Source organism: Aedes aegypti, chromosome 1 (genome assembly GCF_002204515.2).
Source record: "Aedes aegypti strain LVP_AGWG chromosome 1, AaegL5.0 Primary Assembly, whole genome shotgun sequence".
NCBI classification, from domain to species: Eukaryota; Metazoa; Arthropoda; class Insecta; order Diptera; family Culicidae; genus Aedes; species Aedes aegypti.
Window position 1 is genome coordinate 207,995,252 of NC_035107.1, and position 27,314 is coordinate 208,022,565.

Below are 27,314 nucleotides of genomic sequence, written 5' to 3' on the forward strand. Positions count from 1 at the left end.
TTTTGTGGAATCTCGTAGTAGATACGCTATTGAGGCAACTCAATAATTGCGGTTTTCCAACTTATGGATTTGCCGACGACTATCTAGCTCTGGTAGTTGGTATGTGCATAAGCACCCTATTCGACCTGATGCAAAGTGCTCTTCAGGTAGTCGAGAGTTGGTGTCGCCAATATGGTCTTTCGGTTAACCCGAACAAAACATCTATTGTTCTTTTTACGGAAAGACGAAACCGCGATGGAATTCGACCTTTAGAGTAAGGTGGGGCAAAAGTTCGACCTTAGTGGTATAATCAAAGTTTCCAGGAAAACAATAGCAGTTAAAACAAAACAAATACCATACAGTGAACCTTCAACATATTGGGTATAATTTTGCTGAACAAACTTGTGTCAAAATATTTACCCATTTTTAGTTATAACAGTTTCAAAATTGATTGTCTTATTCGAACTTTTGCCCCACCGGTGGGGCAAGAGTTCGAATCTAGTGTGGGGCAAAAGTTCGCTGGCTAAAACACAAAATATAGATCGTTTTATGACAGACATACTTTACACCAGCCGTAAACTTAAGTTTGACGAAAAATACACACTAAATTTTCATCGAAAAATTGCCCAAAACCGGGTTAAAGGTAAGATACTCAAAAATAGCAGTTTTTCGCAAAACTAAGTGGAAATGTAAAATTTTGGTGACAACTTTCACACGATCAGACAAATTCAACTAAAATTGAAGATAATATGTGGATTTTAGGCAATTTGCAAATTTTTCCGTGAGTTTTTACATGGGTCGAACTTTTGCCCCGCTGATTCGAACTTTTGCCCCACTATGGGCCAAAAATTGTTTTCAAGCATCTATGCAAAAACTAATACACCTCAAAGCAACCTTATGATAGGCCTAGAAACGCCCTTACATAAAATATTGAAAAAGATTTTATCTTCAATTGGTTCAATGCAACGAAAGTTTGACCAAAAATTACAATATTCACGTCGAAAAACAACAAACAGCCATAACTTTTCCAAATCTCAATCGATTTTTATGATATTTGGATTGAAAGTCTCTTACTTGAATAGCATTCGAACCACCATGACATTTATAAGATTTGTTTTAAATTGAGCTAGAAATTTTAAAAAGAAACTCTTACCCCACTCGAACTTTTGCCCCACTTTACTCTACGTCTTTTTGGCACTGAGATTAATTGTGACTGATCAAGTAAAGTATGTCGGAGTCATTCTAGATTCCAAACTTTCATGGACACCTCACATTGATTTCAGAGTCAAAAAGCTTGCATGGCCTTCGGTCAATGCCGGCGAACCTTTGGTAAAACTTGGGGCCTCAAACCCAAATATATCAAATGGATTCACACAACAGTTGTTCGACCAATATTGGCATATGGATGTCTTGTGTGGTGGCAAAAGGGCGAAGTGAGAACAATCCAATCAAAATTGGGCCATCTCCAAAGGATGTGCTTGATGACGATGTCTGGTGCGTTCTCTACAACTCCCACAGCAGCGCTCGAGGCCCTTTTCGACGTTGCGCCACTACACATATATCTTAAACAAGAAGCACTTTCTTGCTCTTACCGTTTATGGGTACTGGATCTACTGGAGAAAAATCCAGTGAATCGTAGATCTACACACACTTCGTTGTTTCCACTTTTGGTGAATTGGGACAAAATTGTCCTTGCTCCAAGTGATCTCACAATTGCTTGTCACTTTCCTTACAGGACATTTACCACACAATTCCCTTCACGGGAAGAGTGGACGTCTGGCTATTTGGAAAGAAGTATATCAAACAATATAGTATGTTACACTGATGGCTCCCTTCTTGAAGGTAGAGCTGGTGTAGGAATATATTCTCGTGAGCTAAGGCTGAATAAATTTTACTCACTTGGTAGAAACTGCACCGTTTTTCAGGCGGAAATATTTGCCCTTATGTGTGGAGTGCAATCAGCACTTCAACAGCGCGTAATGAGTAAAGTCATATACTTCTGTTCAGATAGTCAAGCTGCTATAAAAGCTCTCGCTTCGGCCAACTCAAGGTCGAAGCTTGTTATCGCATGTCGAAATCAACTTGAGAAACTGAATTCAGTCAACTCTGTAAACCTTGTATGGGTACCTGGCCATTCTTCCATCGCTGGAAATGAATTGGCTGATGAGCTAGTTCGCGATAGAGCATCGCATGACTTAATTGACCCTAAGCCAGCTATTCCGATTTCTAAGTGCTGGGTGAAGCTTCAGATAAACTCTTGGGCGGCAACTCAGCACAAGCAATATTGGAATAGTTTGGTGTCATGTCGTCAAACAAAATTGTACATTACTGAGCCATCTCCAAGGGTGGCGAAGTATTTAACAAATCTGTCAAAGCAGAATTGCAGTCTCTTGGTCAGAGCGTTGACAGGCCACTGCCGACTCAACTATCACATGGCAAATATTCAGCGTGCTGACTCATTTGTGTGTGATAGTTGTGACTCCGATTATGGAACTTCGTATCACCTGATATGTAACTGTCCAGTTTTTTCGCAAATGCGATTCCAATTACTTGGTAAACACTTATTAAGTGAAACTGAATTCAGAAGCCTGAATCTTCAGGACATTCTGTTATTCTTAACCCGCTGTGGTAATGAGCTATAGACTCTCTTTACGCTCATGCGTTTTGCAGTGCCCTTTTTAGGGCGCTGTTCGAACCCATTGTGGTATGGAGCTACATGCTCTCATTTCGCTTATGCGATTTTCCCTCTTCAAGGGACCCCACTCCTATTTCCTCCCATCTTTCCCTTCCCTTTCCTCTCCCATCGGGTAGATGATGAAATAGGCTCAAATATGGCGATGGCTTTCAGCTGCATAGCGGGGCGGCCGTCGGTACCGTACGTTGTTAACGACGGAGAGTTTTGGGCGCAGTTTGACCATCACCAGATAGTAGTCAGAGTCGATGTTAGCGCCTCGATAGGTCCTGACGTCGATAATGTCAGAGAAGTGCCGTCCATTAATCAGAACGTGGTCGATTTGCGATTCTGTGGTGATCTCCAGGTGTATCGGTATGGAAGGCTGTGCTAGAAGTAGGTGCTACGAATGGCCATATTCTTGGAGGCGGCAAAATCAATTTGTCGTAGGCCGTTTTTGTTCGTCAGCCGGTGGGCGCTGAACTTTCCAATCGTCGGTCTGAATTCCTCCTCCTGGCCAACCTAAGCGTTTAGATCTCCTATGATGATTTTGACGTCGTGGCTTGGGCAGCTGTCGTACTCGATGAATGAAACTTGATGTCGTTGAATGAAACTTTGATGTCGGAACCTTATAGTGTAAAGATTAACGAAATTACAACCATTATCTTCTAATTCTTAACATTACATCTCCACTACGATGTACACCCTCATAGTTGTTTACGGCAGATCCAACTTTCGATCGAATCCTTTTCGTTCGAATACACGGCCTAGAAACGGTTTTCGAACGAAAGAGCATTTACAAGAATAGGGGTGAAAGTCTGCGTCGTAAATTGATGTTCTTAGAGCACCTTCACAGTTATTAGCATTAGCATTAGCATTAGCATTAGTATTAAGCATTTCGCACAAATTCGTAGGTGGTACAGTCCTAGACCATTGTATGAGGGTTACCTCCTTCCTGTCCGTTACCAAAGTCAGAAATTTGGGACTAACCTCTAACTCTTAGACAAGATTGACGCATCCTCCAATAATCGAGAGCTGCCCTGGCCACGTCCTTGCGAAAGCTGAGGAATGGGTAAGGATGAATAATTGAACACCTACTTAAGAAAGATGCAGAGAACTCTACGATCTCTCATAGTTGTTACGGGATGTTGTGGAATGCTAATGGAAAGGGTAGTGCCATAGTATACGTTCGGTAGACGTTCTGGCCGACAAATGGATAATATTTACGCACTGTGATCATGCGCTGCTGATCAGAACAAACTCACCATATTCTTTTTTTGAAACTTCTCTGCACTCCGTCGCTCCTCTAATAATGAACAATAGCGTGAGCCGTAACTTGGCACTGCCCATCAAAATGCACGCACCGCAGACGTAAAAACTGCAGTTCATAACCTATCCCGAACCGAGCATCCGCGAACCACATTTATTTTTTTAATCATAGCGTTTAACACTCACAAAAGATAAAAAAACGAGTCACGCGAAATGAATTCGATTGCACTTTCGAGCCAAATGCAAGCAAATTATCTCCCAAGATAAAAAAAAAACCTGTATCACTTTGAAAAACACCATCCGCCGAATCGGGAAAAAAAACTCGGAGCGAGGTAAACGTGACACAAAATTCAAAACGCAGTCGCCCGCGTGCCTAGAGCACCTTCACAGTTATTGTCAGAGAAATTTCTTTGTCCAAGTTGCCATTTTGCAATTGAACATAGACATCCTAATTCTTTGAAAAGTCATACATAGTTTATCGCTTCCGAATTCCGTTGAAACGTAGATAGTATTATGATAATTCGATATTGTTGCATATCGTTGGATGTTCAGTGCGCATCGTACCTTCGTGCTGTGCGTACACGAATTCTCTCTGCTCTTGGAAGTTTTCTTAAAAACTACCTAAAGCAATAAAACAGTACTTTTCAGTGCTACACAAACAGTACTTTTCAGTGCTAAAATTAAAAACGGTACTTTTCAGTGCTACTTAAACAGTACTTTTCAGTACTATTTTTTCTACTATTGATCCCTTTACGATCCTTGTTTGGACCCGTGCCTTCGATTTTTCGTTGGACCCGTTGGCGAAAGCTAGCGGTGGTAATCCTTCTTGGACACCGTCTAGGGAAAAAACCTCTCGAAGGTCACGTCTTTCTCGTTTATTAACTAAACATGGTATCAACAACTAACAAAAGGAAGGGTGAATCTCTGAATTCACTACTTCCTTCCAAAAAAGTGGGTTTTAAAACTGTCACTACACGTGGCAAGAATGGAAGAAAGGACGCTTCCCCGGAATGCGAACTTTCTTCCAAGGGTGAAATGAATAATTGTATTGAAATGAGCAATCAGTTCGATGCTCTAGACAAATTTTCCGAACACCAAATCGAAGCAGCCTCTAGCCCAGGCTCTTTGATTCAAGTGAGGAAGCAAAGAGTGCCGCCTATCGTGGTCAGTTGTTCCGAATTTGGGGGATTTAGGCAGGAGATCTTGAACTCCATTAGGGGAATCAAGGTTTCCTTCCAAATCGCAAAGAAAGGAGACTGTCGCGTTTTGCCGGAAACTCTTAAAGATCGCGAACTTCTTCTCAGATATCTTGAAGAGAAGAAGCACAATTTTTTTACTTATGACGACAAAACTGAACGTTTGTTCAAAGTCGTCTTGAAAGGTCTCTCAAGTGACTATAAGTCACCTGAAGAGATCAAAAATGGAATAAATGATTTACTTGGATTTTCACCAGTCCAAGTAATCATTATGAAAAAGAGAATCCAATCTGGCATTGTTCGGAAAGGGCTTTCTCAAGAATATTATTTAGTTCACTTTAACAAAAAAGAACTAAATAATATTAAAGCTTTAGAAAAAGCTAAACTTATGTTCGATGTCCGTGTGACGTGGGAACATTTCCAGAAACCTGGAGGAAATTACCAGAACCCCACTCAGTGCCGTCGGTGCCAAAAGTGGGGTCATGGTACAAAAAATTGTCGCATGGATGCTAAATGCATGATTTGCGGAGGTTCTTCTCACGCCAAAGACGTCTGTCCAGTGAAGGAAGATACCACCAAATTCATATGTTGTAATTGCGGGGCTAACCATAAGTCCAATTTTTGGAATTGTCCTTCACGTAAAAAGGTCATTGAGGCTCGTGCCAGGCAGATGAAAGATAATATCCGTTACGATAACGGTCGTTTCCGGAATTTGCCTGGTAGAGTATCGAACAATGCTCATTTTTCAGTTAACGATCGCTTGATTAGGAATCATACCCACCAGGAAGATCATAATCATGCTCATTCACAAACAAATTTTAATCCGTCGGGTAGCCGTTCGAATCTTTCAATTTCGAATGTATCTACCCACGGTAAATCCTTTGCCGATATCGTAGCAGGTAATTTGAACTCTTCCCCTGTTCGTTCCATGAGTACCCATTCTACTTGTTTCAAATCAAATGGAAAAAACCCTACCGCCACAGGTAACTCCTACCCCGCTTCTTTGTCTACCGAAAATTCCAATGGGAAATCATCAGATGATATGTCTGCCTCTGATTTTAATTTTCTAACTGAACAATTGAATCTAATGATTGATGCAATGTTCAAAGCCACCACTATGACTGAAGCAGTCCAAGCAGGTGTAAAATTTACAAATAAAATTGTTATTGGATTACGTTTTTCTAATGGATCCAAATAATAATTTAAATATTTTAAATTGGAATGCTCGTTCTCTGAATGGTAAAGAGGACGAGCTGTTTAATTTTCTTACAGCTAATAACGTGCATATAGCAGTTATTACCGAAACTTATTTAAAACCTGGATCCAAACTTAAAAAAGATCCTAACTTTTTTGTTTATCGTAATGATCGACTTGATGGGGCATGTGGGGGAGTTGCAATCATCATTCATAGGCGTATAAAACATCAACTGTTTTCGTCATTTGAAACTAAAGTTTTTGAAACTTTAGGTGTTTCTGTTGAAACACAGTTTGGTAAATATACTTTCATAGCTGCCTATTTGCCTTTTCAATGCTCTGGACAGCAAGTTAATTGGCTTCAAACTGACTTGCGAAAATTGACTCGCAATAAGTCAAAATTTTTTGTCATTGGTGACTTTAATGCCAAACATCGGTCATGGAATAATTCTCAAAGTAATTCCAACGGCAGAATTTTATTTGATGAGTGCTCTTCAGGATATTTCTCAATTCAATACCCTGATAGCCCTACATGTTTTTCCTCTTCTAGAAATCCATCTACGATTGACTTGGTCTTAACCGACTCTAGTCATCTTTGTAGCCAATTAGTTACTCATGCTGATTTTGATTCTGATCATGTCCCTGTTACATTTCAAATATCGCATGAAGCGATTCTCAATCCTATCAGCTCCACTTTCAATTATTTACGAGCCGACTGGAATATATATGAAACGTATGTTGACTCTAATCTTGATGTTAACATTTCTTTAGAAACTAAAATTGATATTGACAATGCTCTTGAAACTTTAACAAATTCCATTGTTGAAGCCAGGAACATTGCAATTCCAAAATGTGAAGTAAAATTTGAATCCGTGATTATAGACGATGATCTTAAACTCTTGATCCGTCTTAAAAACGTGAGGAGAAGGCAATTTCAACGCACTCGTGATCCTGCTATGAAAATTATATGGCAGGATTTGCAGAAAGAAATCAAGAAACGTTTTGCAGATTTGAGAAACAAAAATTTTGAAAATAAAATTTCTCAATTGGACCCCGGCTCTAAGCCCTTTTGGAAATTATCTAAAATCTTGAAAAAACCTCAGAAGCCTATACCGGCATTGAAAGAGGAAAACAAATTATTACTAACTAATTGCGAAAAAGCTCAAAAACTTGCTATGCAGTTTGAAAGTGCTCACAATTTTAATTTAGGACTTACTAGTCCAATTGAAAATGAAGTTACTCAGGAGTTCGAAAATATCCTCAATCAAGAGAACGTTTTCGAAAATGCCTGGGAGACTGATTTGGAAGAAGTGAGAACTATTATTAAAAAATTCAAAAACATGAAAGCTCCTGGCGATGATGGAATTTTCTACATCCTCATCAAGAAACTTCCAGAAAGTAGCTTATCATTTTTAGTTGATATATTTAACAAATGTTTTCAATTAGCATATTTTCCTGACAAATGGAAAAATGCTAAGGTTGTTCCAATTTTAAAACCAGACAAAAATCCTGCAGAAGCTTCTAGCTATCGTCCAATCAGTTTGCTTTCCTCCATCAGTAAACTTTTTGAAAAGGTTATTTTGAACAGAATGATGGCCCACATCAACGAAAATTCAATTTTTGACAATGAACAGTTCGGATTCCGCCATGGACATTCGACCACTCATCAACTTTTACGTGTAACAAATTTGATCCGTTCCAACAAATCTGAAGGCTATTCTACTGGTCTTGCTCTTCTAGACATAGAAAAAGCATTCGACAGTGTTTGGCATGAAGGTTTGATTGTAAAATTGAAAAATTTTAATTTTCCAACATACATTGTTAGAATAATTCAAAGTTATCTGTCAAATCGTACACTTCAGGTTAATTATCAGAACTCCAGATCTGAAAGACTTCCTGTAAGAGCTGGTGTTCCCCAAGGCAGCATTTTGGGACCAATATTATACAATATTTTCACATCTGACTTACCTGAGTTACCTCAGGGATGTCAAAAATTTTTGTTTGCGGATGACACAGGCCTCTCCGCCAAAGGACGAAGCCTGCGTGTCATCTGTAGTCGATTGCAAAAAAGTTTGGATATTTTTTCTTCATACTTGCAAAAATGGAAGATTTCTCCTAATGCTTCCAAAACTCAACTAATAATATTCCCACATAAACCAAAAGCTCTTTATTTGAAACCTTCAAGTAGACATGTTGTCACGATGAGAGGGGTTCCAATAAATTGGTCAGATGAAGTTAAGTATCTAGGACTCATGCTAGATAAGAATTTAACTTTCAAAAATCACATTGAGGGCATTCAAGCCAAATGTAACAAATATGTAAAATGTCTCTATCCTCTTATTAATAGAAAATCAAAACTTTGTCTTAAGAACAAGCTTTTGATATTCAAACAAATTTTCAGGCCAGCCATGTTGTATGCTGTACCAATATGGACTAGCTGTTGTAATACCAGGAAGAAAGCTCTGCAGAGAATTCAAAATAAAATTTTGAAAATGATTCTGAGGCTTCCTCCCTGGTATAGTACCAATGAGTTACATAGGATATCCAATGTTGAAACATTGGAACAAATGTCAAATAAAATAATCAATAATTTCAGGCAAAAATCGTTACAATCTTCTATTGCCACGATTAATGCGTTATATGATTAGGTTAAGTTAGGTTAAGTATATTAAAAACTTTTTTTTTTCTCTTATAAGCAGGTGAAATCAACTCACCTGTAAAAAATCTGAACTGCTACGGCAAATGAAATGTAATATGTTGTTAACAAAATGTTAATAAAATCTTAGATTTGTTTTACCAAATTAGGATGATAGTGTTGTCTAATAACACAGAACACCTAGATATAAGAAATAATGAATGTAATGTTTGAAAAAAAAAAAAAAAAAAAAAATTAAAAAAAAAATCGTTGGATGTGATCCAAAAAAAATGCTGTCGCATCTAACTTGTGCATGTAGTCAATCGATCGATAAACGATGCACAGCAATACTCAATAGCTCTCTATTACGTGCTAATGAACCTTTCAAGACAGATAATGTAGCTACTCATCGGCACCCAACGACCAGCAGGGAGTTCTCTTCAATGATACGATGTATGTGTTTCGATTATGATAACTGTTTCTTCAGTCGAAGCTTTACTTTTCATAAAACAGATTGGCAAGACATTTTCTCCTTCTTCGTGTGTGCTTATAAACTAAACTAAACTTGCATATTTCAACTACACATGTATAATACATTCTTGTCTTGTTCGATGTTTGGTCCCTACCTATAGCTACAAATTTCAGGTTTCTCACGTTTCATCATCTCACTAGCTCTTTGTGATGTGTCTCACTGTACAGCTTCTCTAGATATGTTCCTCAATGGAATGTTATAGTCTTAAAAGAGGTTTTAATTTACTGAGAGTGGAAGACTCGTAATTTCATTTCTTAGCCTACATTCGATTCGCTTGATCAGATTGTCGAAAAATAATAAAATTTTGATTGTCTAATTTTGAGTTTTTTTTTCTCATAACTTAGCTTTATAAGAGCAGTAGAATACCAACACGAAAAATCTGTGATGAATCAGTGTGGATCTATTTGCGTCGGAGCCTTTCACTTGGTTGTCTTTCCAACTGAAAAAGAAAATAAGTTATACAACCTACCTACAAAATTCTTATGTAACGAATAATACAAGCAATTATTTACGGCTACTGCTTTACAACGAATCCAGCGGAAACGTATAAAATTACATACATTCAGTTAGAGTTTAAGTTTCCTTATTGTCAATAGAACAAACGATTCCAGTCTCGTGTTTGACGTAATAATTATAAAACAAACAACAATTATTCCCCACCCTCAGCAGGTCAAGCACAGCATCCGCTTCCAGAGGGGTCGCTTCCGGTTAAACTCCCGCGCCTGCAGGACGTCCCAGATGGCCGTATCAAACGTTTCCTTAATCCGTTCCTGGTAATGGAAAAATGAGAAAAAATGGAAAATGGTTAATCACTATCAGTGCCTACTGCGATCTCGGAAATGTAACAAACAAACAAATAAATCAAAGCAATCGGGTCGATGACATATGCATTTTTTTTGCACATGAAATCGATGGGAAACCAGCAAACAGCAAAACGAGTATCGACATGGCAAATAACCGTTTTGCAAGTTCGTGACCAGCGTCATTTGTTCCAGACTGACATTGCCGTGGTCGCTTCACCTCCTCCCAAAAAAAAAGTTGTTTACTCACTGTCTCGGTAATTTTATTCTCGACGAACTGAGAAGGTGGTAATCTTAGCTCAGATTGGCTGTCACCTTCCTGTCGTGACCTTGTCAATCTGAATTCAAATACTGTGAATTTTTTGTTCGGGATTTGCTTTTTTTGTGTGCCTGCCAGTTCAAGTTCGCGGTCACATTTTTAAACTGATCTTGTTGAAATGATTAATCTGATGGTTGTTGAAATGATGAATCATCTCTCTCTCCCATTCGCATAGATTGAAGTTGTTTACCGAGCGCAAGCTTTCGCGAAAATATTTCAGATTGTACCGAAAAGATTAGTGTTGAGTTTGTTGACGGAGGACGAGATGCCATCTCACGAAACCTACACTTAAGTCACACCGGTGAATGGATGGATTTAGTAAAGAAAAGAACAACAAAATCTTTTATCAATGATGAAAGCCGTAGGAAATAACCACCATCGGAAGCTTCAAAGCGAGTGATGATTGCGGGAGCGTTTATTACGAATATAAAACATGAATTCATAACGGACACTGTTTCGAAACTGAAGCGATTTTACAGATAGTCACCATTGATGACACAGCGGAACAAAAATGACATTTTTGCGTGTCTCAAGGATCAAAATATGTGTCTCTAGTAGATTTGGAGTTGCAGTATCTGTTGCCGTTTTCAGAAATGTCCCTGCACGTCACAATTTTTAGCTACAGGTCGCCAAAGTTGTGTAGAACACTGTTTTCATTAATATTTACTTGAAATTGAAGGTATGATTTATCAAGCATTGTTGTGATCTAATCCACCAAATATGCAAAATAGGGCTTTAACTTTCATTTCGGAGATAATTTGGTTGAAATTGCAGGATTTAGATTAGTTTAAAGCGATTTTTTCAACGTGCTTGGAGTCTCCATACAAAATTTTTTGTTTCTCTTATATGGCTAAGTACTATACTTTTCTAAACCATCAAAAAATAACTTTTGAGCATCGAAAGTACTTTAAACTTTGTTAATAAGTATTGTTATACACATGAAGTTTGTATTCTGTGGCATTTTAAGCAAATAAATTGCCATACAAGCTAGCAAACTTGCATGCAAGTTGGCTGAAATAGTCAAATTTAGCATTTTCAACGGCCAATATCTCAAAAACTAGACGTGCTGTGATATTTTTGAAAACGGCAATGGATTCAACTATTCTTATTTAAGTAAACAGCGGTATTTTGATGCTTGAGACAAAAACGTGTTCCGCAGTGTAATTTCTAATGTTTCTCATAAAAGCTCGTCATGCTGCTTGGACAGGACTCTCCAAGCTCTTTGAAAAGACTTCTACAAAGCTTTCCCAGCTATCTGAAAGGAGCTTTCCGAGCATTCTAAATAGAGCTTTCCGAACTCTTGAAATAAGCTTTGGAGCTCTCTGAAAGGAGCTTTGAAGCTCTCTGAGAGGAGCTTCCAAGCTCTCTGAGAGAAACTTCCACGCTCTCTGAAAGGAGCTTCCAAGCTCTCTGAAAGGAGGAGCTTTCAAAACTCTGGGAAGGAAGCTTTCCAAGCACTCTGAAGGGAGCTTTCCAAGCACTCTGAAGGGAGCTTCCCAAGCTCTCTGAATGGAGCTTCCAAGCTCTCTGAAAGGAGCTTCCAAGCTCTCTGAAAGGAGCTTCCAAGCTCTCTGAAAGGAGCTTCCAAGCTCTCTGAAAGGAGCTTCCAAGCTCTCTGAAAGGAGCTTCCAAGCTCTCTGAAAGGAGCTTCCAAGCTCTCTGAAAGGAGCTTCCAAGCTCTCTGAAAGGAGCTTCCAAGCTCTCTGAAAGGAGCTTCCAAGCTCTCTGAAAGGAGCTTCCAAGCTCTCTGAAAGGAGCTTCCAAGCTCTCTGAAAGGAGCTTCCAAGCTCTCTGAAAGGAGCTTCCAAGCTCTCTGAAAGGAGCTTCCAAGCTCTCTGAAAGGAGCTTCCAAGCTCTCTGAAAGGAGCTTCCAAGCTCTCTGAAAGGAGCTTCCAAGCTCTCTGAAAGGAGCTTCCAAGCTCTCTGAAAGGAGCTTCCAAGCTCTCTGAAAGGAGCCTCCAAGCTCTCTGAAAGGAGCCATAGAGCTCTCTGAAAGGAGCCATAAAGTTCTCTGAAAGGAGCTTCCCAGCTCTCTGAATAAAGTGTCCGAGCTCTCTGAAAGGAGCAATCCAAGCTGTTTAAATGGAGCATTTCAAGCTCTCTGAGAGAAGCTGCAAAGGCTTCTCCCAGAAGCTTGGAAGGCTTCTCTCAGAAGCTAGCTTCTGCGAAAAACCTTCCAAGCTTTTGAGAGAAGTCTTCCAAGCTTCTGAGAGAAGCCTTTCAAGCTTCTGAGAAAACCCTCCAAGCTTCTGAGAGAAGACTTCCAAACTTCTGAGAAAAGCCTTCCATGCTTCTGAGAGAAGCCTTTCAAGCTTCTGAGAGAAGCCATTCAAGCTTCTGAGAGAAGCCTTTCAAGCTTCTGAGAGAAGTCTTCCAAGCTTCTGAGAGAAGCCTTTCAAGCTTCTGAGAGAAGCCATTCAAGCTTCTGAGAGAAGCCTTTCAAGCTTCTGAGAGAAGTCTTCCAAGCTTCTGCGAGAAACCTTCCAAGCTTTTAAGAGAAGTCTTCCAAGCTTCTGAGAGAAACTTTCCAAGCTTCTGAGAGCAGCCTTCCAAGCTTCTGAGAGAAGCCTTCCAAGCTTCTGAGAAAAGCCTTCCAAGCGAGAGAAACCTTTTAAGCTTCTGAGAGAAAACTTTTAAACCTTTCAAGCTTCTGAGAGAAGTCTTCCAAGTTTCTAAGAGAAGTCTTCCATGCTTCTGAAAGAAGCCTTCTAAGCTTCTGAGAGAAACCTTCTAAGCCTCTGAGAGAAGCTTTTAAGCTTCTGAGAGAAGCCTTCCTAGCTACCTAGCTTTCCAAGCTTCTTGGAGAAAGCTTTACAACTCTCAGAAGGAAACTTCAGTCTGTCATGAAAGGATAATTTTGGAATTCATAACTTACCTTCTTATGTGAGGACGTTTCGATGTATTTGGCTCCAATCTTCCGGGCAAAGTCCCACGCCGCCGATACCGGAACAGGCTTCTCTCCCTGAATCTGAAAATCATAAGAATAGACATGTTAGTTACACTTCACCAAATCTTTTGGAAAAATTCCCCGACTAACCTGCAGCTTGAGAGCCGTGCTCCGGTCGTTCCTCAGATCGGACTGCGTTCCCACAAGGACCACCGCGCCACGCAACTTGGACACTTCCGGGGCCCACTTGGTCGCCAACGATCGGAACGATTCCGGCTGCACGACGGAGAAACACAGCAGAAACACGTCGGTTCCGGGGTAGCACAGCTGCCTCAGGGGATCCAACGCGTCCTGGCCGGCGGTGTCGCACAGGGTCACACAGATCGGTCGCCCATCCACGCTGACGTCCACTGAAAGAGAGGGTAAGAACTACGTTAGTATGTTCGAAATTGTTTAATATACTTCGACTTTTTTTATGACAGTTCTTCTTACAACAGTTCGTTTTACGACCGAAATTCAGTGTTAATAAATAATCAACATCTTTAAAATCTTTGATGTTCTGCAAAATTGTAGATACCATGCCCACACAGTTACGGATCACCCACAATAACGGATCACTTTGGCGTTCAACATCGGATAACTCGCTCAAAACATGAACGTTGACGTAAAACATATTTTTCCCATGTTATACTATTTGTCTTCTACCATTTGTAATGTTAAGCACAGCATTCAACCGCTAAATAACGGTGTTTCTGACAAATGTTTAGCTGGTACCACACAGCTATCATTATAGGGTCGTTTTCTGTAAGAAGTGCCGTCAGCATTCATAAGCTCCCACAGGTGGTAAAATTCAAATGTTATTGCATAAAACATGCTCGTTCGCTTCGATTTAGTATGAAATCATCTTTGGAAAACATTTTTCTTGATTGTTGATTCTAAAAACCGAATATTGGCACTTCTAAGTAGTGATCCATAATATGGACCCGGAAATGATTGTTTACCACGGTTACGGATCACTTCCAAAGAATGTAGATTTCTGCCATTTTAAGCATTGGACTCGACATTTTCAGACAATAGCACTAAGGATAAAACTAATAAAACATCAAGGTTTGTAAATTTCATTTTTTAGCGGACAAAAATGGGTGGAGAACTTGGTGTGGAGCGAAAACAGTTCATGTCTCAGTTACTACAATGCAGCATCTCAATAAAAAGGGCATTTTATCCTTGTTTCCAGCTTTAACACAGCTATTTTTTGCAGTAATATGTGACACATTGTTAACATTCGTCAAATCATGCAATACAGATGCATTGAGTTGAAAATCTCCGATTTTGCGCACTGATCCGTAATATGTCACAATTTGATCCATAATATGAAAATTGATCCATAATATGGTTTTCAGAAACCGATACAATTTTTAATTTTTATGCAATCCTATGTAAATATTACACTCAAAACAGTTTGCTAACCGAAGTTCCAATTTAAAACGATTCAATTCGTGCTTTTAAATTACAATTTTACGTTTTCCATGTCATTTAATTGAATTTCATAGGTTGGACTCCACACTATTTGATCCATAACTGTGGGGTCATGGTATTTGATTTTATTTTGTACAAAATTATGAACCAAAGCTTTTTGAAAACATTTCAACGTTACTGGAAATAGTCCAAAACTTCCCAATCATCGCTCTGATTTTTCCTGCAGAAAAATGTCTCTCATGCTCTACCACTATTATGTTAATCAGTTAACACCAAAAATACATAAAACCCAGAATCTCCAATCACCGAAAACCCTTATCAGAGAGCAGCGTCATTTCACTGCTGCCTCTCTGTCGAACACGCATGCCTTATTGCCGGTCCCATTGAGGCATCGTTAAGCGTTAACAATTTGCATATTCATTGACACCAAAGGGCTTATCTCATAAACAGAGGGGAAAAAGCTTTTTAGCTCCATTGAAATCTCAATTCCTCGATACACCTAGCTCCGGACGGACAAGGTCGGAAATCAGAAACAGTTTAATCTCCTAACGACCCATCTCCTTTCATTGGTTCCAATGCATAAGCCAGCCGAACCGGACCGTATATCGATGATTCAACTATGGGACCGAACCGAGACCTTCTCTCGCTTGCCCTCAAGCCACCACTCCGGATCCGGACCGGACCGCAGAAAAACCATAACATCTCAGTTTTGTGATAATTACTCTCCGGTCGTTTACGAACAATCTGTGCCGAAGGGGGCTTCATCTATTGGATCGTCTCACTTCCCGCCGGGAGTCCTTTCACCTTTTCACCCGATCGGTGCACTGTGGGCCAAACATCTAAATTTCGTGACAAAAGTGTAAAAATAACGTAAATCATAATCCTGTTTTAAAATTGGTACAACCTTAGCATTTTTCCATTTGTCAGGAAAATAAGTCAACTTAAAACATTTGGTAAATATATCAACTAAGAATTATAAGCTACTCTTCGGAAGTTTCTTGGTGAGGAAGTAATAAATAAATAATCGTCAGGAGCTCCTTTATTTTGGATTTTTTTTTTAAATAATAGTTCTCACTTCTTCCATTTCAGTCCTCCAGGAATTTTCGAAAACGTACCGTAAATTCGGGTGTAATTGATCAGTAGGGTGAAATTGATCATCGTATCACACGATTCTATTTATTCGTAATGGAGCACAAATATCAATGTAAGTTGCAGTAAATGAACGTTGCTTGTCGTAACTATTGTCGAATTGTGTGTTGTGAAGTTTATTGCGTTAAAGAATGTTTATTAATATGAAAATTTGTATTGGAAAATTTCAAAATCATGCACGGTGCAGTATTGACAAACACCTATGAACTTCTATTAATAAGCAAGCAAGGATTTGAACATGGTATAAACCTCAAAGTTTGTGAGGATGCTTGAGATATATCCCCAAACCAGATTTCATCACCAAAACTCGTACCAATTTGCTCATATGGTTGAAATAATTGAATTTCTGTTAGATATCATTGAATTCCTTAGGAAATTGCATACATTTAGGCGTTTTCCGCGTTATTCTTGAAATTCAACTATTCGTTATTTATATAAATACTAGTGGTCCCGGCAAACTTCGTCTTGCCATCAAGTAGGCTGTTGAAAAACACTATGCAAGTCCCGTGTAGAAAATGTCAGATTAGTTTACTCCCGTTTTCCCCACTATCCCGAAGAATTTCTTAATTTTTTCTTCGCACAAACACGTCGGAGCCCTGGACGAATTCAACAGTGAAAGAATCATGTAAGTCCAATCACCCGTTCTCAAGTTATTTCGTGACATACAAACATCATTCCATTTTTATTTATATAGATTGCAATGTTAAGAATTTTACAAGCATATTCGGATTCAAGGAGCTCAAATTTATCAAATAGAGTTGTTTTGGAAACTAACAATAATGGTATTGACAAGTGATCAATTTCACCCCGAAATGAGTTCCTCTGATTTTTTATTTTAGAGGTATTTGTTAACACTAAAATTACATTTGTTAGAAAATTTCGGTACATAAGTCGATAAGGCTCACCTTCGTACTTGTTTTCCTGCATTTAGTTGTTTGGCATTGTTAACATTATAGAAAACAGACTAGAAGAACCGTGAAAAATGATCAATTTCTCCCGAAATTACGGTACTCTTGATTGAGAATGGTTTCGAAATCCTGAGTAACTTGATTTTCATTTGTACTAGTGAGTCCTAAATTGAAATTATGCGCGCTTTCCAACTGCATACCAAGTTTTTGAGCTTTTTCGCAATTAGTAATATTTTGTTGACTTCTTTCAATTCCGAAATTTGGCACCGGAGATTTTTTTTTTCAAAAATCTCATAATCTTCAATGAGCACTTGCAATAATGGCGTAGAGAGTATCGTTCGCTCAAAGTTTTGTCGCAAAAATTTCAAAATTTCTCCCATAGTGCTGTTGGTCGATCGGAATGGAACATGGTGGAATATGTTTATCGAATCGGTACTTCATTAAAGCCGTCATCCATATGCATGAGGATTATTCCCTCGAGCAGCAGCATCAGCAGGGGAGAAGCAAGGCTCTGCCCAACTCGATACCTTTGCGGCTTTGGCCCCCATTCATGATGATGATAGCTTCAGTTGTTGAGTGTATACTATTTCCATAAACGACTTTAGTCCCAGCGCCGTCCGACAACAATCGATGACACTGTTTGACCCCGGCATGTGTGCCATACTCAGCATCATCGGCTGATTCGAGGACCCGATTAGATTTTTTTTCTGTTGAAATACTTTCTTTGATGTAACATCACAAAAATTCAACAATCAACCTACAAGATTTGTAGATTTGTAACCATATTCTTCCATTATAACTCTAAAGAGGATAATGCTCTTAAAGGGAATTAACAATTTTTGGTCGGGTTACACAATTAAAACCGGGATACCACCAAGAAGATTACGCCCAACTCTGGGCAAGAGTCCGAACAGTTGATGGCTTGGAAAATTTCCGCATAATTAAGATATCAATATGAACCAGGCGTTGGTTGCCGGCAGCAATCATGGTTAATTCAAATGCCTTGTGCCAGTTGATGTTGCTTTCGATCGAGGCGAAAAGGTATTTTTTGTCCTATTGGTCACAAAACCGTACATTCATGAGTACTGCAACGCTTTCCGTTATGTCAATGTCACTTCTCCCGGGAAAGCTTCTTTTAGTAGCTTGACATGCTTCTTCTAAAAGCTTGAAAAGCTTATCCCAAAAACTGAGAAAGCTTCTCTCTGAAACTTGAAAAGGCTTCTCTCTGATGCTCAAAAAAGCTTCTCTCAGAAGCTTAATAAAGCTTATCTGTGATGCTAAGAGAGCATTTCACATAGTATTGGATAACTTTACTCAGGATATTGGAAGACTTTCGTTTAAAAGCATGTGAATCTTTTCAGGAGAATGAAGAACTTTTTCCATATATTTAGTTAAGCTTACACGGAAACTTGGGGAGATATTTAAGAATATTCTCCAGAAGCTAGAGTTACTTTTCCAAGAAGCTTTGGAAGCTTCGGAAAGGAAGCTTCGGATAGAAGCATTGGAAGTTTCTGATAGATATCTTGGAAGCTTCCCATACAAGCTTTAGAATGTCAGATAGAAACTTTGGAAGTTTCAGATATAAGCTTTAGAAACTTCGGATAGAAGCTTTAGAAGCTCCGGATAGAAGCTTTTGAAGCTTTGGATAGATGCTTTTGAAGGCTTCCGATGGAAGCTTCTGCTTCAGCCTCTTGTTATTTCATGTGAATATACGTTCACGTTCTAGCTACACTTTCGTTTCAACATTTCTTTTAGCTCATTTGACCTAAAAGCCTTTAGAATTATCAGTCCTTTCGGTGTAATACAGACTTAAAAAGTATTAGCTATCAATCTTATAATTCCAATGGCTCCTTGGCCAACGACCCTTTCGGCCCATTGACTATTTCGATCTTTTGATTTTTTTTTTCTGTCAAACGTCCCATTATATTGATCTTTGCGTTTTGTTATTTGGCCTAACTACCCTTCGATCAAATGACCGCAGAAAATATTTTCGGTATAATGGGTTATCACCTCATGGCATATTTTCCTTCATTAATTTACTTGCTGTTACTTTTCGGGCACCGACTTATGAATGAATTGGATTTCAACATCCAAACCTCTTCTTATGCTCTTTCGCTGCGCTACATTATCAACAACCAAAGCTCCAGTCGTAAGTGAGTCCCGTTAGTTCCGATCCATGTCATCGAAGTCGATTTGATCCAGTTCTGAGTGAGGGCTTCGGTTTCAATTTCTCTCACTGCACCGCAGTACTTTTCCCTTTGCCGATCAATCGATCCAACGCCATGGAACCATCCCATCATCATTAGGTATTAACAGCATCAGCTGGTCAACCGACCGATCGATAGTCTCGTTTGTTGGCTAAGCCCTTTTATGGCAGAGTGCCCATAAATGGCAATACCGACCCGACTCCAGAAAGCTAAGCAGATCCGAAGAACCAGTTTTTTTTGTGTGGTTCGATCCGCACTTCCATTCAGTTCCAGCAGATGTCCGTCCATTCCCCGAAAGCCACCAATTCTCCTTTTGTCACATCCATTTCGAGATAGTCATCACCCCGATCCGGTTGAATGGTTGGACCGACCGACGGATTGCCTTCTTATTGAACGTTTGAACCAGATTGTCGTTAACGTGTCTTACGCCGCTTAACCCATCAACACCCAAGGTATGTCACAATTGTATCTATGTCGAAAATTGTATGAATAGATATCTTCATATAAAATTAACATAGTTTCAGCAAAAATGGGTTTTTTGTTCCTAGCTGCATTATTATTGAATTTTCCTTCAATTTCGGTCAATTAATCTACGCTTTTGCAAACGATTGAAATTCAAAAGTTGACTGTGTGAGACTTTTTGATTAATTTCTTACTTTTCCATCTGCGAACGCATAGGGTTTCGTTCTACTTCGTCGTAAGCGCTGTTGTTCGTCGTATCAAACTTAAAAGGTCCCACTACGGCGGATATTCCAGCTTGACAGCAACATAGATTTATTTTCCAAGTGTAATTTTGTGAAAGCTGTTATAGTTCGTACACTTGTACACCAAAAATGCAATGAAACTACTGTATTTCGATAATCAACTTCAGTTCAATTATCCACTTTGCACTTTTTCACCGAAATCGCATGGACGAACACGATTTGAGAGAAATGCTTAGCGATCGACATTTGTTTATGATACGACCACACCAATTTATGATACTAGTTTCTTCCCGCCCCCTGTGTGACTTACTTCGTCGGGCACTTATTTTCACTATGGAAAACCGTCGTACTTCTTCACTGAAGGATTTCATTCTAATCACACGACGTAAAACTTCTATGATTCACGAAATTTTCTGAAATTTCCACAACGACCGCGTAAAATTGAGAATGTAAACAAAGTTCAATCCGTCGTGCTGGAAAAAAAACCTGTGCGCATCAATGTGTGCGCGAAGCTCGGCGTGAAAAAGATTCCTTTGATTGTGTTGTTTTTGCTGCACTGTGAGCAAATGTCATGATTGTTCGGTCAAAAAGAATTGTGTTTATATGTTTGAGCTGAAATAACCTTCATCCTGTTTAAATGCTGAGATCTTCCATTTACTGAAATGCACTCTACCTTACACGGAGAAAATGAAGTACTCAAAAGTGAGTGCATTCCATTCAATTCCGGGGGTTCGTGCGTTAACCTAATTTTGAGTTAATAGGGTAGAAGTTGTTTTCATTTGCAGCCATGCGAAAAAATACCTACTGGCTAAGTTATTTTCACCCAACCGGCAGATCAAATAACTCAACTACCAGTACTATGCCATTTACTCAAATTTGAGGTAACGCACAAATGTTCGGTTTTTGGGTTGTTTTGCTCTTCGCTCTCTGACAACAATAGAAGGAGCGAATGAAATAGGGAAAGAAAAATAACTCAAAAGTAAGTTAAAAAATACTCAAATATGGGTTTTCCGTTTTCTCCGTGTACTTGGCATAGAATATGTACACTGCCCGCCATAAGTATGGAATCGCATCATCTAGTATTGTAACACCTCAGTTGAATATTGCAGCACCCCCCAAAAAGTTTAGCATCACACGTAAACTATTACACTAATGACGCAATAATTTGGAAACCTTACTTACTAGAAAGCTGCGGTCTTCAGCAAAGTTATTCAGAAGCCTTACGGCGTTCATCAGCCGCAATTTTTAATTCGCCATTTTGCCGCTACGTGGCGCTAGTGTGCATGTAATTTAAACATATTATAGTAGGCTCTAGCTCATGAACCTAACTACCTAGAATGTTCGTGTCTTCAGCAAAGTTATTCAGAAGCTTAAAAGCAATGTGATACAGCACTGATTAGTTAGAAATATTTCTGTATTTATTTTTTAATTGTTAAAAAGACTAAGAGCAACTGAACGCAGCAATGTTTGGTTCGTAATTCTTATATTTATTTTTTGAATTAACAATATTGCATGATCAAGATCACCAAGAAAGTCCTCAGCAAAGTGGTAGAAAAACGTGAGAGGAATTAGAAGCACCACACTTTTGCAATTACGCGGTGCTTATATACATGTTAAATAAGGCAATTTCGATTACCTTGATGATCTGGGAAGTATTTTTAACAAAGTTGTAGCTAAACGAATGGAATTCAGAACGTGCAACATTTGATTCATTCTTTGCCACACCTAGTGTGTATTATTCTTCTTCTTGGTATTAACGTCTTCACTATGATGAGCCTGTTTCTCAGTTTAGTGTGTTTTGGGGACTTCCATATTTATTGACATTTGTAAGAGCCATCTTTGCTTAAGTTTTTCAGCATGGCTTTGCTTTGTAGCCACAGACGTTACCATGTTACCAGTCTGTATTCAGAATATCTAAATACCCAGGCAACCAAAATGTACGTATAACGAAATCACCTGGAGGCTTTATATGTGCAAAATTTCACTTTTAAGATGTCGCGAAAAGGCCTTCTACGTACGAAAGTGGAGGCGATATGCGTGCATATATTATGTGATGAATAATAACATACAATGCGAGTGTATAAATATTCTACCGAACCAACCTGTGATCTTATGCGACTTAACTTATGATAACAAATGATGATTTGACAGCTGCTACGGATTGATGCGACTTACTTTGTACGAGTGTACGAGACGAAACAAAATGTATGAATGAACTCAGAAAAGAAGTGCTTTATGCGAGGAAACTTATCAAACTGACGAGTTTATCCACGGTGTTTTGCGGGTTTGATGTAATTAGTATGAATAAACGAGTTGTTACGTGAACTTTCATGCGATTTCTGGTTGTCTGGGTATGTTTTCCCGTGATCCTCACCACCCAAAATATTTATGTTAAGACATGGTGTAAGCACCATTTAAAGAGTTGCAATTTTTAAGAATGAATTTTGCTGCTACATTAACAAAGGGCAGCTGAACATTTTAATCTATTAATTTGATTCAGTAGCAAAAATCCCTGTTGTCTACATCCATGAATTTGATCAGGGTTGGAAAAAATCTTGAAATTCACTCTACAGTAGCCAAGCAAAGCAAATCACAGTCAGCGAAGCCAGTGAAACTCACGCCCATCGCTGCTGTAGGCAAAAAGTCTCGAAAATAGCAAAATACCCATTGCTAAGGGCTACCCAAAATTAGTGAAGAAAAATGTTCTACTTCCCGCTGCATTTCTCGCATTTGGAGCCTATAATGACACTTATGATTTAGAAAATTCATGCACCCAAAATAGGGTACTTGATGAGATTCATGTTTTTGAACTACTGTACTGGGAAGAGCCACGTGCTTTTCTCGAAATTCAAGCCTACTACTATTACCATTCCCAGCACTGGATTTGATCTTCAAACCGTATGGCATAATATGATGATTCATATAGAACACAAACACACACTCACTAAACAATAGGGGTTCTGATAGTGTGAGTGAAAACAGTGAAGTTCATGCAGCGCGCATCAATCAACACAACAGTACGTACGAAGTTGTGTCAAATAAGTTTCATCTCGAGTGTCAGGTCAATCACACGAGGTTTTGTTTGATTCCATTTGATGTTGATTTGAATAAAATAAAACACTATGGATTGAAAGGCTGAGATTTAATTTAAAAGCCGTTGTACCATCGTTGCTTTACACTTGAAATTATTCTCCACGCGTAACATTGCAAATACAGTTTGTGTTAATCAATCTACCGTAGTTCGTGCAATCCATGAGGCACACGTTTCTACGCAAAAAATAGCCTAACAGTTACATACATGCACATTTGCGCCACGAAGCGGCAAAATTGCTAACCAATCAGTGCTGCCACACATTGCTTTTAAGCTTCTGAACAACTTTGCTGAAGACACGAACATTCTAGGTGGTCAGGTTCATGAGCTAGAGCCTGCTAAAATAAGACCAAATTACATGCACACTAGCGCCACGTAGCGGCAAAATTGCTAACCACCGCTGACGCTATGACGGATCCCTGTAGTAACTTGTCCGTATGAACATGAAACTATTGAGAACCAGAGCTACCGGTCCAAAGCCCGGATAAAGTGTGGATGGTTGTGATGGTTGTTATCCATGGCCATCATGTAAAGAAAATGGATACAGTGGGGGACCGAAATCCGTTTAGTCTCGAAATCGTAGACGTACGAATCTCGGCCCCCACAATGAACCCCAACGCCAAGGTGTGATGCGACCCGTGCCGATGGAAGAATGGTTGAGGGGGTTTCATAAATGCTCAATCACACACAGAGCCTGAAGAGCACCAGGGCGAACTCTTCAGTATGCAGCTCTTGCTGCATTATGGCAGGGTAATGATGCAGTTGACCTTTATTTCCCTAGCGACTCGTGGGACCAACAAAATGAATACCAGTGTTAGCAAACCAATCAAAGGTGACGACTGCCTCACACAGTCGGAAAAGATGGAAGTGGAGAACTCACTAAGCCAGCTTGGGCTTACGGAAGACCAGCTACTGTGCAGTTCACAAGAGGAGATGGAATCTACTCCGTCCCAGAAACCCAACGCACCGGGCAAGTCCAGCGCGGGACATTCAGAAGATCCTGGTATCCCCTCGTCGATTTAATCGGTGAACATGGACGACGACAAGGATGATGGAATCAAGGTCGTTATCAACACCCCTAAACCTGTACCATCCAAAAAAAGAACCCAAAATGGACGATCCTATGGAAAAAACCTAACGCGCTCACAAAGAAAGCAGCTCAAAGCTCTCCGGGAAAGCGGACTAAGCCGAAACGAGGCTTTATCCAAAATCCTGGCAAAAAAGGGTACTGTGCTTGCTTCTTATAAGCGAACAAGAAACGACCTTGATAAATCTGCTACGGTTGAAGAGGATTCAAAGCCGAAGAAGTTGAAACACCAGTTAGATCCCCGAGAGCGCGCTGAAAAATCCACAAGCTCAGTGACACAAAAAGGTGGGTCCAAACGACAAGCCAATGGTCAGAGCTACAGCGATATGACCAAGCGTGTGAAGGTCGGGATAATACCCAAAGACTTTCCAACCGCCCAGCTCACGACGGCTCAACTAGACGTTCTACAGGATGCTCTGTTGCTTAAAGTGGAACTACAGCGTGATGAGCCACTGAAACCCAAATTCTGTAACCTTGTCTACAAATCTGGCTACATGGTTCTAATTTGCAAGGATCAAGAGACAGCTGAGTGGGTGAAAGAAATAACACCTTCAATAAAGACCTGGGAAGGTGCTGAGTTGGTTGCACTGAACGAGGAAGACATTCCTCGCCAAGAGCTTCTTCGAGCATTCTTCCCTCAAAGCTCAACCTTCGCGGACGAACGCATTAAGGCTCTCATAGAGAGCCAGAACGGGTTGAAAACAACGAATTGGCGTATCGTGAAAAGGTCCATCCTCAATGACATCCATGTCGAATGGATCTTTACGGTAGATGGATCGTCAATGGACATGCTGTCGAAATCCAAGTTCATCCTCAACTACCGATTTGGAGAAATCCAGTTGAGGAAAATTAAGAGGACACCCTCCGTTTCCAACCACAAGCCGAATAAGGAGCTGGTCCAAGAAATTTCTGAGGAAGCCCCTGATTCAAACAGTGGTAAAAGGAACGCAATTTCTCGCCCAAAGACCACCATGAAGACTAGCGTGTCCGCTACTAAAGGAAAAGTTCCGAGCTCAGCTTCAATTCCCTGCTCAAGTGGTACCAACCCAAAGGTATCTAAAACTAGCAGTGGAAAAGAAATGAGTGAAGTCTTGACCACAGGGGCGAAACTCGCAGGCCTGGATGTGATGGGTGGGAAAAACAAAGTTCTGAAACCTAACCCGAAACAAAACCGTGATGATCCGCAACATCCAAAGAAGGGCGATGCTCGCCTGGATAAAAGCGGAACTCCTAAATATGGCGCTTAAGGCAGTTCAAGTGAATCTCCACCACGCACAGAGTGCAACAGATGTACTCTGTCGGAGATTCACAAAAGAAAAATTGACGGTGGCGCTTATTCAGGAGCCGTGGGTCAATAAAACCAGGATACTAGGTATTCAACTAAACTCATGTAAGTTGGTATATGATGATAGCCAGATATCTCCAAGAGCGGCTATCTTAATACGCAATAACACTAAATGTTTTCCTATTACAGAATTCATTAAAAAGGACATCGTGGCAGTCAGGATGGAGGTGCCCACCGCTAGGGGAAAATCTGAGATCCTCATGGTTTCAGCGTATTTTCCTGGCGATGCGGAGAATATTCCTCCACCAGAGATAGCTGCGATTGTCCATTACAGCCGTATCCACAACATCCCGTTCGTCATTGGTTGCGACGCGAACGCGCATCACATCGTATGGGGAAGTACAGATATCAACACCAGAGGTGAGTATCTTTTACAGTTTCTTTCCTCCAAAAACATCAATATATGCAATGTTGGCGACAAGCCTACATTTTCAAACTCCATTCGACAGGAAGTGTTGGATTTGACTTTATGTAGTCCATCTATTCCTGACAAAATAAAAAATTGGCATGTTTCTGATGAAACATCAATGTCAGACCATAAACACATAATATTCGACTGGGAAGGGGGTCTAACGATAGAAAGAACGTTTAAAGATCCTAAGAAAACTGATTGGGAAACCTATTCAGCAATTCTCCAATCTGAATCATACATAATTGAAAATAATATTAAATCCATAATGCAGTTGGAATCGGCGTCCACCTGCATTGAAAACAAAATTCTTAATGCTTTTCAAGAGAGTTGTCCGACTAGAACAACTAGTTCGAGTAGAGATGTTCCATGGTGGAACAAAACTCTAGATAAGCTCAGAAAAACAGCGCGTAGAGAATTTAACCGCGCTAAGCGTACTTCCGATTGGAGCCTATACAAAAAAGCTCTAACAGACTATAATAAGGAGCTAAGGCGCTCAAAACGGAAATCATGGGTTAGTTTGTGCGAGAACATAGAGATGACCCCCGTGGTAGCCAAGCTTCAAAAAACACTCTCAAAAGAACACTCCAATGGTCTGGGTAGTATCCGTAGAGTAGACGGTTCATTCACTGTAGAGCCAAGCGATACAGTGAGTGAAATGTTAAGAATTCACTTCCCTGACTCAATTCCTCAATCAAGAATAAGTGACGAAGGTACTGAGATTGCTGTTTCAGTTCCACAAGAGACCATATCTTTGGTTCTGGGACAAAAAGAGACGCAATTAAGGTTGCCAAAGAAGTTTTTACTTGTGCCAGAGTTGAAAGGGCTGTGAGATCTTTTGAGCCATTCAAATCTGCTGGCATGGATGGGATCTTCCCAGCGTTAATCCAAAAAGCGGAGAAAACGCTAATCCCACACATGGTAGAGATTTTTAGGGCGAGCTTGATTTTAGGGCATATTCCAGATGATTGGCGTCAAGTTCGAGTTGTCTTCATTCCTAAAACAGGTAAAAAAGACAAAACAAATCCCAAAGCATTTGGGCCGATCAGTTTGTCATCCATGATGCTTAAAATCATGGAAAAGGTATTGTGCGAATACATAAATTCTAAATTTATGAAAGCAATGCCTCTTTCACAACACCAATTTGCGTATCAGAGTGGCAAATCCACGATCTCAGCACTACATTCGTTAGTCAATAAGATCGAAAAAACTCTACAAGCTAAAGAAATTGCTCTTGTAGCATTTCTTGACATTGAGGGGGCATTCGATAATGCTTCTTATTCGTCTATAGGATCGGCAATGTTGAGGAGGAATTTCGACCCATGCATTGCTACCTGGGTACATGCTATGCTAGCCAATCGACAGATCTCCTCTGAGCTAAGTGGTTCGTGCGTCACTGTAAAGGCTACAAGGGGATGCCCACAAGGTGGGGTACTTTCACCGTTGCTTTGGTCAC

At 39.8% G+C, this 27,314-nt stretch overlaps 1 protein-coding gene across 3 annotated transcripts in view; it reads right to left on the bottom strand.

Moving 5' to 3' along the window:
* Positions 1–9,404: 9,404 nt before the first annotated feature.
* The window catches only part of LOC5580309, a 216,287-nt gene continuing 198,377 nt past the window's right edge, over positions 9,405–27,314 (bottom strand). For all 3 annotated transcript variants that reach the window (XM_021857379.1, XM_021857378.1, XM_001662877.2), the window contains 3 exons: positions 13,633–13,892; positions 13,471–13,563; positions 9,405–10,246 (listed from right to left, as the gene is read on the bottom strand). In XM_021857379.1, coding sequence (XP_021713071.1) covers positions 10,139–10,246; positions 13,471–13,563; positions 13,633–13,892 — 461 coding nt within the window. In that variant the 3' untranslated portion in view covers positions 9,405–10,138. The remainder of the gene's footprint in view (positions 10,247–13,470; positions 13,564–13,632; positions 13,893–27,314) is intronic.